Source organism: Trematomus bernacchii, unplaced genomic scaffold, assembly GCF_902827165.1.
Source record: "Trematomus bernacchii unplaced genomic scaffold, fTreBer1.1, whole genome shotgun sequence".
Lineage (NCBI taxonomy): Eukaryota > Metazoa > Chordata > Actinopteri > Perciformes > Nototheniidae > Trematomus > Trematomus bernacchii.
The window spans coordinates 16,496,193-16,510,794 of NW_022987689.1; the positions used below are offsets into that span (position 1 = coordinate 16,496,193).

General features: G+C 39.5%; 1 protein-coding gene across 1 annotated transcript; it reads left to right on the forward strand.

The window, feature by feature from the left end:
- The first annotated feature begins 972 nt into the window (after positions 1 to 972).
- On the forward strand, positions 973 to 14,339 carry ripk2 (receptor-interacting serine-threonine kinase 2). Its single transcript, XM_034137959.1, has 11 exons — positions 973 to 1,536; positions 2,119 to 2,272; positions 3,598 to 3,753; positions 4,362 to 4,519; positions 7,678 to 7,727; positions 7,814 to 7,975; positions 9,305 to 9,390; positions 11,135 to 11,236; positions 11,897 to 11,993; positions 12,079 to 12,282; positions 13,410 to 14,339. Exons 1-11 carry the CDS (start codon positions 1,214 to 1,216, stop codon positions 13,796 to 13,798), a joined length of 1,881 nt encoding a protein of 626 aa, XP_033993850.1. The 5' UTR covers positions 973 to 1,213; the 3' UTR covers positions 13,799 to 14,339.
- The last annotated feature ends 263 nt before the right edge of the window (positions 14,340 to 14,602 follow it).

A 14,602-nucleotide genomic window follows, 5' to 3' on the forward strand; every position in this document is an offset into this window, starting at 1 on the left:
GGGATGGCAGTTTTAGAAGGGGGATGATTTTGACCATTTTTATTTCAGGGGGGATGCCATCCCCCCTCATCCCCCCTCAACTCGAGTACTGGCTCCAGTCCCCCAGGGGGTTTATCTGTCTGTGAAAACAAAAATGACAGACCTACAGAATGTGTTTTTTACGATTTAAGTTTATTATCCTACAGACTAAGTTTGACATTTTTATTAGGAGTTATAATTGACTATCTATCTATCTATCTATCTATCTATCTATCTATCTATCTATCTATCTATCTATCTATCTATTGTATTTTACTCTATTTTATTCTACTAGTATTGGAATAGACTTGTATACATAAATAACTTATGTCACTCGCTTTGTCAGTTCCTTTCTTTCTGAGGTGTGAATTTCATTAAAGGTTAAAATGATATTAAATTGTTTTGGTAATATAATAGGTAACACTCAAATGTCTTAACAAATGTAGACTTACATTAATTGTAAAAAAATATACGTTTTATCTTGTTTCAGCCTTAGCCACAAACCAAAAATGATTACAATGCTCCCAGTGACCCCTAGTTGGTAGAGTTGGCCGTGCATCACGTGTTTACTTTTTATCGCTAATATGTCGTCACATCAACATCAGCATTAGGCTGGAATTCCCCACGTTTGGGAAACTCCAGCAGCAAAAAACAGTCATGAACATTTGGAGTGAAGCTCGGAGGATATGACTTTTGTTTGAAAGTGAAACCAAAGAGAGAATTTGAAGCAGAGTATTTATTAAACAACCTATTCATAGGCTACTACATCATTATATTTGGACTTGCCCTTATCTATAATTCCTCCTGTAGAGGCTGATTGTTATCAGAGGGCAGTTTGGAAAATAATTCCCGCAATAAAAAAAACGAGTTCAAATGAATCTTTTGAGTTTGAAACGTATGTACTTGAACGCATCTTCAAAAACCCGGAAGCGTGTCGTCATTAGCAACAACAAACCCACCTGGCGGCGCTCAGCAGCCCGCAGTTGTTGTTCCTCTGACTGTGACAGCTAGTTAGAGGCGGGCCGGCAGCATACCATGAATAAACAGGCGGGTGAGAGGTCCCGCAGTTACCTGTAGTCTTTGGCTGGGCTTTGCTTTTGTGTAAACGGGTGAACCATTTATCGGAGGCTCTTTTTTTCGACAGCCCTCCGCTACAATAGCTTAGCTTGCTAGCAGTCATTAGCGACATTATTTCATGCGTGTGAATGGAAGAGCTCTTCCTCATTGCTTTTACCATAAAGGGGCAGTTCAGCTTTCAGAGGCTGACCCAGTGGAGGATAAATCCCCAGTGAGTTCCCGTAAAGGCTCACAAGCTGCTATGGAGCCGTACCCGGCTGTGGGCTGTGTGAACATCGGCAGTCTGACCAGCACCTTGCCGGTGATCCCCTGTCAGAAGCTGACGGACCTGTACTACCTGAGCAGGGGGGGCTTCGGCACCGTGTTCAAGGCGCAGCACTCCGACTGGAGGACCACCGTGGCCATCAAGTGCCTGAAACTCGACAATCCCGTTGAAGAAAGGTACCTGTGCTCATGTGACCAACACTTATAAGCTACAATGTTATAGAGCTTTATATTTAAATAATTTTGTTTTTAGAAACTGAAACTGAACATGTCCACAGAGAATAAATAACGCCTGGGACAGTGTGGCTACATCTGATACAAATGCAAGCCTCATACTTGATTTAAACTTCCAAAATGTCCAGTGTTGATGCTGTGATTTTCACCTTAAACACTTTTCTGTGATTGCTTGTTGTTTTTTTATGCAACACTTGAAGTGCTTGTCATTGCTTTTCTGTTGTCCAAATGAATGAATAAAATTGACCCATTTAAAGACAACAGTTGGACACAGGTCACCATTAATCCTTTAACATGTGATTTGGCCCATCAAGATGTACTGTAAATCAACATCTTAAAGCATTAATACAAATGTAACCATCACTTCCATATCGCCGAGCCCTGATGAAAATCAGCTTTCACATTTCAATCCTTTGGCGTTTTGAAACTCTGTATACACCCACAGCAAATGTCTTCACTGTTTTGGCATGATGATCTCTCTGTGTGAGAGCAGAGACTGATGGTGTGTCCCTGGCTGTGTTTCAGACACAGGAACAGCCTGCTGAAGGAGGCCGAGGTGCTCCACAAAGCCAGGTTCAACTACATCATCCAGATCTTTGGCATCTGCAACGAGCCCGAGTTCTTCTGCATCATCACCGAGTTCATGAGCAATGGCTCCCTGGACCAGTTGCTCCACGAGGTAGATTTATGTCATCAAGTCGTTTCATAACAATTAGAGAAGTTCATTTAGAAACTGATCTAATCCTAACATCATAATCAATTCATTTGAAGAGGCCCTGTTATGCCTTTCCTGTAGTGTCTTACTGTATATAGGTGTTTGTGCATGTAAATGGTCTGCAATAGGTCGAATCCCAAAGTTTATGAATCATGATCCTATTTAAGAAGATTGCAACTTTCCTAGGCTATAAGGCTTCTATACACAGTCACACACATGCTACATTTTTGTTTAGGCACTTTAGTGAAAGAGGCTTCTTGAAAAGAGCTCCCTTATCTTATCTTATCTCTAGAGATAAGATAAAAATAAGGGAGCATGAATCGTTAAAGTTTAACGATTCATGTGTATTGTCTACAATGGCCTTCATGCCTGTGGGACAGCAGTTTCTACAGCAGGACAAAGTGAAACTGGGAAGTTGTCACAGTCTTCGAAACCAGCAGGGGAAGAGAGACAAACAATAAGACTCATATGTCTGTTCCCACATTTGTCTGACATCACATGCTCCAAAACCAATCAGGGAAATCCCCACTCCAGTGTGTGCTCATTGCACTGTGGAAAATTGGGTTGCAAAAGTATGACATAATATCACTTTATTATACTATTAATATCATTATTATAATCAGTTATAATGACCCTTTAGCTCTTTAGCAGTGGTGAGGTAGCAAGTATTAACAACCTCTGAAATGTCCCAACTGACCAATTAGAATCGAGTATTAAACTAAGTCGTGTAATCATTTTAATGAACGTATACTGTGGGGTAAGGCTTCACAATTCATCTAAATTTTGATCGAAATCACGTTATAGACTGGTGCAACATTTAAATCACAGTAAGGGCATTTTTTGATAACATTTAGAAATTGTGCAAATTGATTATTGTGGGGCTGCGGGGATATTCAAGCCTTCAAAAGGATTCTACAGATTTAATAATAATACATATAAATAATATAATGAGTGGTTTGGTACATATCCGTATTTCACTATAGTTTCCAATAAAAATATGAATAATGTTTCAAAATGGGTAATTCCTTTAAATATCGCAAAGCATATTGCAGTATCAGTCAAAATAATAGCAAATATAATCGTTTTTTCCAAATCGTGGTGCCCTGCGGTAGGTGCTCCTGTACCTTCTATCCCTTTGTATCTCTCTCAAACACACACGCACACACACCCACTCCAATCCCTTTTTTTAAAAACTCGTAGAGAAGCAAATGTACACGGCAACTTTACAATACAATAGTAACTGATACTTATATTAACATTGTCTCCCGGTGTGTTGCCCCCGGTTACAGAAGGACACGTACCCCGTGCTGGCCTGGCCCTTGCGGCTGAGGATCCTGTATGAGATTGCGCTGGGGGTTAACTTCCTGCACAACATGAACCCACCACTCCTACATCACGACCTAAAGACGCAGAACATACTGATGGATGGGGAGTTTCATGTAAAGGTATGTGCGGGGGCAATACATGGATATAGCAATATATGGAATGGTATGACTGAATGCATAGGTGTCACCGAGGGTGGTTGTCTTACTGGCATTATCACCATGTGTACAATAATCAGATGTTAAGGGAATTTCCTTGTTAACTCATTATTGCTCTGGAATTCTGAATCAAGGAGGGAAACTATGAGAGGTCATTGCGCAATGTTGATTAATAAATGAGCCAATAAAAGATAAGGCGGATCGTTACAGTAATTTACAAGATCCGCTGCTTGACAAACACAGAGAAGTCACGCACACACTCACACATACTTTATCAAACAATGTTGAAGAATTATCAGCAAATTATTGGATAGTTAAAAAGAGGTTATTTGAAGCCCTACTTTTAATTTTTTTTATAATTAAAGCCTACTTAACTTGTAGAAAATGCTGCTTCAGAAGCATGTAGTGTTTAGAAACAGAGTTCGGCATCTCATTATATCAAGGAGAACAATTCTCCCACAACAAAGCCTTTCAGTTGTTTGTGGTTTGTAAAATATCGAAGAAAATCAAAGTAAAAAAACCACATATAGTATTATCTAATAATGCTGATGTTCTGCTGTTGTTCCGTCCAGATTGCAGACTTTGGTCTTTCAAAGTGGCGCCAGCTGTCCGTCAGCAGAGGCTCGGGGTCCAAGCCCACAGAGATGGTTGGCACGGTGATCTACATGCCCCCCGAGAAGTACGAGCCCTCCAAGAGCCGCCGGGCCGACGTCAAGCACGACGTGTACAGGTGAGACCCGAGACTCAGTGACTAGTCATTAGAAATGAGGGGGGGATACTTTAAAAATGTATTCTCTTACAATATCTAGTTACCTGTAAAGAAATGTAATCAGTCACTTAATCTGAGTAACAAAATAAAGCAGTAATGTAACCCGATTACTTTCTGTTACTTTTGGATTACCTCAAAATGTCAATAAGATGTTTTCTTTATTAAGTGTGTTATGTAAGACAACAGAACAATGTGACCTTAGAAAAGAAGGAACCAAGATATTTAGGATCAGAAATGATTTTATTTATAGGAAAAGCTGCCTTTCATGAAGCCTATTCAGGCAGTAGCTATCCAGTGACAATGACACACATGAGCACATACTACAGTTTAAAGAAGCAGAAATGAGATCTGAGCTGACAGGAAATGCTCCGTTTTAGTTTCATACACACTACACACTATTTTATGAACAGGTTCACCTGCTAAATTAAAAAGAGAACAAATGAACCAAAGGAAAACCATAAAGCAGATCCAGGCAGTAGGTGTATAGATTCACAGATAGTACAGAGCATTAAGCAGAAACAAAATCAGCTCCTATTACAAGAGTATGCTCTTTTTAATTGTTGTATCCTGATTACATAAACCAATACATTTGATCCCCAAGCCTGTCTATAACATGAGTTTAATCTTGATATGTTATATGTATATGATCTTTAAATGGTCAGTGGTATAATTATTCTGCTCTTGATGACTTCATCTGATAGTAAATATATGTTCAGCACAAAAGGACGTTTAGTTACTGGCAAGGTGTGACGATGAGCTGGCATGGTGTTGGATTGTTAGCATACCAAAACAGTGCTGCGGATTGCGCCAGAGATTTCTTCTGTCAGTCATGACGGGACAATGGTTAGATTTCAGGAATCTGTCAAAGAGGGAGTGGCAACTGTTACATAAGAAGTATAGATAAGAAATACACTTCCCCCCGTGGCTGTTGCAGTCTCTTAAAGATCCCCTACCCTAAAATATGTGTTTTCTGGTGTCTGCTGTATATGGCAGCTCCTAATGTCTGTTGAGTAGATGAGTTGAGATGTTTCCACATTCCTCTACTCAAAGGAAGTGGTCGGAGCTCTCCCTAAAGTCTGAGATTCAAATGTACCGCGGGAAGGCTAAATGAAGTATTAGGACTTTCAGAATAACAACTTTTGTTGGACGATATATTCATCATCATTATTTATTAATTCACAATTTAAATAAAAACAAGTATTATAAAAAGGTGGGGTATGTAATTTTGGAGAAACCAGCTCGAGTGCGCTAGAATTTGAAACTACGGAGCCGAAAAAAATCTGCCTCTTCCTTCAGACTTCCTTACAGAGCCCCTCCTCCAACACACACGAACGCGCACATGACCAATGAGGGCACGAGATAACTTTGTGCACAGATGGAAGGCTGACAGGCAGGTAGGCCATCCAGTTATTTTAGCCGGGCCGGCTAAAATGATTGGTCGTACTTTTTACAGTATTACGGCTTCCACAGATGAAATGTTTTTATGGATTTTTTGTCAAAGCACTTAAGATATTCATTGCTATCGGGATGTTAAGAGCATTCCATGGAATATAACAAAAAGTGTTTCTGAAATAAATTACATACCCCACCTTTAATGTAACTATGTGAAATGGGATGCAACGATAAGCTATCAGAAGCTTGAGAACATGGGCCCAGACACTAAACAGAAAGTATTTACATTATATAATATTAATACGTCTAGAATGACAGAGAATTCATGTATCATACAGAAACATCACATGCCCCAAAAATACATAACACTAACCAAAAACCCTAATAAACTAAACTACTTATGGCCTAACATATTTATTTAATCAGACATTTTAACAGGTGTTGTTTTAATCAATAATACTAGAACTAATCATGATAAAACAATAGTACTGTCTTTTTAAGATGATATAATGATAATGGCATAATAATGCATTTACCCTTTAACCATTACACTTTTTATCCCTATTCCTTAATATTCAGATATTGAAAATAAAATGTGGGAAAAATATATGAAAAGTATAAAAATAAAAGATAAATACAATAAAACGACACAACAAAAGCAATAAATTGAATGAATTTTCATCTAATAATGGTTGGAAGAATCCTGAAATGATTCTAGCAATATATTGGATAAGTTGTTGGTGACATTCTCATTGAAACAAACACACATGTGAACACAGCAGGCAACATCAAGGTCAGCAAAATAATGGAGCATGTGTAACGTAAACGTTTTCAAGGTAATGTCTATATATCGTATGATAAGTCGATAACGTAATTATCTTACTCGCATCACAAATGTAAAAGACAATTGTGGTCTAAATCCCAAACACAGACAAAAACACCTAAAACCTCAAGCAAAGTTTACTCAGACTAAAGCGCTAGTTAGCATTAGCATGTTCAAGTTTGACACCAAACCTATTGAGCGTGCAGTTTTTATTTGAAATTATCTTTAAAGAAAAATCCTGTCAACTGCTAACGTTGTATCAGCCACTGTCAGTGAGAAGCTAACAAGCTAACAAGCTAACATAAACAATGCTAGCTATAGTTACAATCCTATGGAAGAGCATTAGCCACATGTGAAGATTTGTTTGAGATCTGACCAAAAGTGATTTATACATTTTTTCGTTCTGCTCTTGCACTTCAGACAAAAAAACTCACTTCAGATCCAAAACAAAATTCACATTTGGCCCTAATCCTCTTCCGTACCATCCTGTTACATCTGTTAGCCGATTTCGGTTCCCAACAGACTCATGTAATTCAAACATGTTTGGCTGAATCTTCTCTGACGTTGGATATAGATATTCATATATCTGAATATTCATCTATCCAGAATTTCCCAATGAGGGAGGTAAAGTAGATATGCTATCATGCTTTTCTGATGATTTTTTGTGAGCGTATCACGTGAGGATATTTTTACATTCTTTTCAACATGTATGGAGGGGAACTTGAAGTTGCACAATAGCTTTGGATTGCTGCAACAGGTCAACCAGTCATCTTCCTTCCTCAAAGCCACCTCTATGGTTAGCTCAATGTAAAGTCCCTCAGCTCTGAGGGGGAAATCCAGTCCTAAAGAATTACATAACTCTAACTTTCCCTCACTTTTTCTCTCTGTCATGTTTACATTCAAGCTATGCCATCATCATGTGGGAAGTGCTGTCCAGGCAGATTCCATTCGAAGGTAACACTTGTTTTTAACTTGTATCCAAGTTTGAGTGACCTTTTATGGAGCTAGCAGGCTAATCAAACATCTGTGTTTGTGTTTAGAGGTGACCAACGTCATGCAGATCATGTTTAGTGTGCTGCGTGGGATGCGTCCTGACACGGGGGAGGAGAGCCTGCCCCCCGACATCCCCAACAGAGAGACCCTCATCACTCTGATGACCTGCGGCTGGACCACCAACCCCGACGAAAGACCTTCCTTCCTCAGTAAGCTCCCACAAATAACTCAATTGCCAGAAAAAGACAAATTCCGCCCTCTCAAAGGATTGCACTCTGTCGAACCAGGTTAACCTTTTTCACAGTTTGGGATGACTTTTCTTTTTTTATGCTGAGTAACAGTCAAATCCTCCTAGTCAGTGCTAACTTTGACTCTGACTAAGCAGTGTCAGCCTCCGGTCACATTACTCAAATGTCCTCTGACTGTCTTTTATAAACAGTGAAATCTGTCCTAATCCACAGTTCATGTAAAAAAAAATGGGCTCAATTATTGGAAAGGACACAGGCCATTTACCTGCCACCTATTTGAGGTTTTTGTAGTGAAATGGTATCGATAACTCCCGTTTTGAACTTCACAAATGACTTCCTAGTTTGAAATAAACTGAAGTAATCAGAGACACTTTTTGATCACTGAACAAAGAACAGATATACGAACTAAGTGACGAACTACTGACTGGTTTAAACAATGTGCAGCGTTCACTGCATTGAAATGAACTAGAATAGCACACATTATGTGCATTCATGTAATGCATAGTGTGGTGGTTAGAGTAAATGAAAGTTATGTATCTGTCAATACATTCTGGTGGTAAATCTACACACTGGAAAAAATGCTATTCCAAAAATGAGTAAACAATTATGAAAACAAGCTGTTATTGCATGTAATAAGTAAAAGAATCTGCCAATAGAACAAATTAAAACTTGCTTGGTACGATTTCTTGAAATAAGATGGGATATTTAGATACTGTAAATCAGATCTTGTAATTAGCTGGGAAAAGTTATTTTGAACTATATTTGACCAGAATCAGGAAATGTTGTTACAAAATAAGCCAGAAATGCTCAGAAGTGTCCTGTTTTCTGATGTTAATTGGTGATTTTCCAATAAAAATGTAAATAAAAAAAAACGTAATCTGAGATACAACTCAAAATAAGATGATTTCAATAGTCTTTGGCTTAACAGGATACTTAAGATGCATCGTCTAAAACAAGACCCTATATCTCACTGCATTGATAGTTCCTAAGTCATTAGGTCTTACATGTATATCAAGTGTAAGACTTATTTTGACTAGATACTAGACAAATATACTTCTAGTTTTTGTAGTGCAGACTCCCTGAAACTGTTTCGTTAACCATACAGCTTCCTTTCATCTGTTCTTGAAAGTACCCTAAATACCAAACATGCAGTAACATTTCCGTTGGCACGTTTCTGGATCTGATCTCAGCCCAGAGAGCGGTGTGATACAGGAGCAGTATAACAGGTTTTGCTCTCCATTGTTGACTAGATCTCACAGTGTGATTAACAGTTACGATGTGTGGTTTCAGAGTGTTTGATCGAGCTGGAGCCCATGGTGAGGACGTTTGACGAAATCGACTTCCTGGAGGCCGTGTTGGAGATCAAGAGGTCAAAGGTTAGTCAGGGATCTTCTCACAGCTTTTTTTGGTTTCTGGCTGTCTATCTCTTTTGTGAACACGATACTCAGGAATACCTTAATGGCATCTTCTTTCAATGTGGCACTCAAAGATGAACTGAGTAGACTTTGGTGGTTGAAGGTCACTGTGAATTTTGGCCATAACTCAATAATTAATACGGTAGTTATGACAATATCACTCAAATATCTAACAGTATAAAATACATCTATTGACTGAGTATATTCCAACAGCATACTCCAAAGATTTTAATTTTGATTACAGGAAAGCCTCGGTGCTTAGCAAAATACTAATTGTTTTCACTATAATGTATTTATTTATTAATTTATAACATAAATAATTGGCAAGGGTTTGTCAAAAGTGACCATAACCTAAAGTGGGAATTTTCTGTATCCTAGAATTGTAATCTTCATTGTAAATAAAAACTCTTTTAAATATTAAAAGTCTTAATTTTGCAAATAATCAATTCAGTTTATTTACTTTTTTTAAATACTTTTTCTTTATCGAGTTAATTCATAAACAGATGCACAAAGCACAAATCACATAGAAATACACATTTAAATAAAACCTGTAAACACTGATATATTGAAATTGAAATGAAAGCTGATGACCCGGCATGTTCTCTTCATGCCTTCCAGTTGCTACACATCTGAACTCACACTACAGTTGTTCCCCTTTTACAGCCAACTGTTCCACAGGATGTAACTGTTCCACAGGATGTAACTGTTCCACAGGATGTAACTGTTCCACAGGATGTAACTGTTCAAGTGTTACTGTCACACTGAGGAGCAGAACTGTAGCTTTATTATCCCCTCCAAAGACCTGTGTTTCTTCCTCATCCGTTATTAACCCTTAGTGTGACTTTAGAGCGGGATGAGGGATATTCTCCTCTCTCAGAATATGAAGTTAGTTATGAGAAGCTAATGAAGCTAATTCTGAATGTGATGACGTCACACAAAGAAGGGGATGTAGATCTTGAGCTGTGTGTAATTTTGGAGAGTTTTGCTGTGACTAAGAGAGGATAACACATTCATAATTTCCCCTCAGCATGTCCTTCCTCTTTCAGGTCCTGGTGTTTGTGTTTGTGCACATAGTAAGGCTATTATAAAGTTAAATTAAGAACCAGTGTGGTAAACAAATGACATGATGCAGTGTGTATACAATGATGGAGTTTTTTATATTTGAAGCAGTTATATCAAATTATGACAATATTGTAAAAACACAGAGACAAAAGGAAACTTTTATTCATGCTGAACTTAAACACATTTTTCTCCTTTTCTCTTTCAGTAACTTTACATTTTCAGAGACTTAAAGAATTTTCAAATGACACGAAAATAAAAATGCTGGCTGTTTCATAAATAAAATTGGAAATCGGAAACTTGCCAATTTAAGAATAAACACGACTTTGAATTGGAATCAATAACACATTCTAATCGTGTTTTTAAATTGTATTTCTATTATATAATACATAAAAAAAATGCTATAATCAAATGTCACTCTCTTTTACTTTTAAATGATAAGAACTGGGATGAACAGCCAGTATTATTTGGTGTTCAGCTTTCATATTCATATATTCAGTACGAGGAACAGGGAAGGCACATACATGAAACACTTCTGCATCACACAAGATGTTTACGTCATTTATGAGAGGTTGGATTAAGTGTTCCCGTTTGGGTAAGGTATATTTGATTGAACACGTTGTTAACATCCTCTTCCTCTCCCCAGCTGCGGTGGGGGTCCGCCTGCTGCTCAGCACAGCCGGTGAGTGAGAAGAGGAGTGAGGAGGGGTCCCTCAGCATGCTGAAGGACAGAAGCAGCCCCTGGCCGGTCAGTAGCTCACATATCTGAGGATATACAGTGGTGCAGGAATGAGTCCTCAAACCCAGAAGGCAGTTAGCATTTGACCGATTCCAGTTCCCTTGTCTCGTCATTCTTTTTAGCGTGTTTGCGGTTAGAAGCATGAAATAAGATCTATGGTTAGCACGAGCTGGAGAGATTTAAATGTTTTGCTCTATGACATAAAATACTTCAGTAAATACCCCACTCGTAAATATCTGTAGCGTCCATGTGTCATATAAACAGCAGTTGCTAACAAGTGGCCAAATGAGAAGACTAAACAACATCACGCCAACGCTATTCTGTCTTCAGCTTAGTGGTGATGAGCAGCCAGGCGAACGTGTTGAAGTTTGTTTATAGCCTAGCGTTACTTTAATGTATTTTACTTCTGGCGATTGCATTTAAAAATCTAAAAGTAGTGTTAATATGTGGAGATTATTCAGCTGAATAAAACGTACCATAAACATGTCTTGACTAAGAGCTTATTTTCTGCCATATCCCAAATTCCAATGAGGAAATGGTATTGCTCTTTGTCGAGGGCAGTACATCATCACTGCACCACTCTACATCCAGATAAAGTCTAATGTTGGTCAGTGAAACTTGTCTGTCTGTGGTATCTATGTTGAAATTTAAATGAATGTTGTGCCACAGGAGAGCTCCACCCCCACCTCCTGCTCTGGCTCCTCCCAGGACACAGACATATCGGTCCCTGGGGCCCTCAGCAGCAGCAATATGGCATTTTCTAAAGGTGAGGACACTCACTTTGTATCTATTGTAATCAATGATCTGCATGCGATATTAGATTTGTCACACCTCTTCTTCCACTCTTTCAGATGGGGAGGGGCTCCCGTCGTCTTTTATACCAAATACTCTGGAGGCCCCTGCGTCTCTGAGGGACCAAGACAACAATCTGAACAGCTACCAGAGTGCAAAGCCCATGAACGACTTGAACATACCCGTCAAACTAGGCACGCCTGCCACTTGCTGTGAGACCCAGCTGGAAAACCTCACCATCAAGCCTCAGCTTCAGCAACAGGGTAAGAGCGTTTACCAGAGTTTGGTTAGGATTCCTCTATTGTTCATTATTTTAAACCTGCAGCCGAACTTCCTCAGAGGCGTCTTCCTCTCCTAAACCAACAGAGCAGGTTTTTCAAACTAGTAAAAGCACTGAATAAGCAGTGTTATAAGGTGTTTCTTCAATGCAATATGGCTGGAAACTGACATCTCGGAGGGGCTATGAGCTAAAGGCTAACATTGGCTCAGCTTGTTTTTATGCTAAGTTAAGGTCCAGATTTCTGATGACTAAAATACTTCATCTATTGAAAATATATTGTCAAAAACAAGCACATTTAAAAAAGTTCATTGTAAAAATGGGGCTTTTATGACAGCTTCTGGCAGACCCCATAAACTGCAACGGGGTTTTGCGAGATATCGCAAAACCCCGTTGCAGTTTGTAGACGGTCCCTAAGCACTCCTCTCCCTCCTCCAGCTGCAGATTGTGACCAATTCTTGAAGTTTAGCTCGGATGATGGCGCGTATGGAACTGTTCTGATAAAAACGACTCTGTAGCTCGTTGTCTACCTTGCTATGTTTGTAAAGTCATGTTGTTTGTATTTTTACAACGTTATGTTCATGAGTTATTGATCCGCGAAATTCGAATCTGTCAATAACTCAGCTCATGCTTTGCGACGTGCATGTCCCCTCGCTCTGAGTGTTCTCTTGAGGTGTCTTTCACTTATGTGAAACCCGTGCCTATTGCCAAGCACTGATGTTATATCTTTATATTTAAGGCCAAGCTCAAAGTAAAATCATAGTGCCTGTGCTGCAGCACCTCTTTTCACCCTCTGTCTGAAACCAGAGCCCACTCTGCTCTGATTGGTTAGCTGGCCGGCTGTTTTTTTATTTTAGATATTAAATAAGCACAGTGGATAATATATTTTACTTATTTATTTTTCTTATTATGTTTTGTATTATTAATAAAGTGTGCCTCCTTGTTTATATAATATGTAAGTCTACTCTTTTTACTTCATCTGAACTCTACTCTTGCTGTTGTAATATCCTACATTTCCCACCTGCGGGACAGATAAAGGAATTCTGATTCTGATTCTGATATAGTTCTTAAAAGTCCAATTTAAACAAAATATTTTAATTGCTTTCTCCCCAGTTGCAGCTGATTACTCCCCCCCGCTGCGTCACTCCCCCCCCCTACAAGGCCCGATCGCCCGGTGGATCGAGGCCCGGCGCGAGGAGATCGTCCTCCAGATGACGGTGGCGTGTCTGAACCAGAGCTGCGACGCGCTGCTGTCCCACACGCTACTGATGCAGGAGGACTACGAGCTGGTCATGACCCAGAGCACGCGCACCGCCAAGGTCCGCCAGCTGCTGGACGACTGCCGCCGGCAGGGGGAGGACTTCTGCCGCATCGTGGTCCGAAAGCTGAGAGACAACAAGCAGAACGGCCTGCAGCCCTACCCCCCCGAGATGGGCTCCCCCACCTTCGCCCCCTCTGCACCCCCCCTCTGCACCTCTTACAACATCACCAGGAACATGTAGCAGCCACACCATGTGCAAACTTTACACTACACTCCCTGGTGTTGGCAAGATGGCCGCTGCAGTTACTGTGCCCTCAAAGACGCTGTGGGTGAACACTGCTTAAAAGAATATTCCCTCACATGAGACAAAAGGTTGTCTTCCAGAAGAAAAAAAATGTTTGTCGGAATCTGTCTTTTTATTTAACAATCTTATGGATTTAATTTATAGTTCCTTCATTCTGAGTGGATGTATCGCAGGGTTTTTGTGTTATGTTTTTGTCTCCAAAAATAGCATTATGTGAAAGTGTGATAATAACACAATATAGCCCAGTATTTTTGTTTGTGTGTGAGAGTGTGTGTACACTCAGTCGACTAGAGGACTGTTAACATGCTGGAAGACCGACTGCAAAACTAAGGTATTCCTATAAAAAGCACTCTTAAAGTATCATGGGTGAACAATAATAGCCAAGTACGTGTTCTTGGACGTTAATGGTAATACAACACTCAGAATGAGAGGGCTGCGTGTGTGTCTGCATGTGTGTCTAGATAAAAAGTGGACCAGAGTGATCTGATTTCTTTGATCTTCTCAGTAGTGGCCTCACCTCTGAGTATTTGTAATGTCGGACTCATTTAGATTCTTCCGGAGGTACATCTGCTAAAGAGCTAACAGATGAACAGAGAAGATGGAACATGTTTAGTTCAACGGCTTATTAAAGTGCAGTATACACAGTTAGAGCTCACTAACATCACTCTTTACGCTAACAACTTTTTTCTACTGTAGTTGTGCTTCCTAATCGATTCGTTCATAAGCGCCATAGCTCCGTTC

What these genes read in the sequence shown, in the direction of transcription:
- ripk2 (XM_034137959.1), top strand. Translation starts at nt 1,214, where the DNA reads ATGCGTGTGAATGGAAGAGCTCTTCCTCATTGCTTTTACCATAAAGGG. An exon ending in CAGGCAGATTCCATTCGAAG is followed by an intron (nt 7,728 to 7,813) that starts GTAACACTTGTT and finishes GTTTGTGTTTAG; the next exon opens with AGGTGACCAACGTCATGCAG. An exon ending in CGAAAGACCTTCCTTCCTCA is followed by an intron (nt 7,976 to 9,304) that starts GTAAGCTCCCAC and finishes GTGTGGTTTCAG; the next exon opens with AGTGTTTGATCGAGCTGGAG.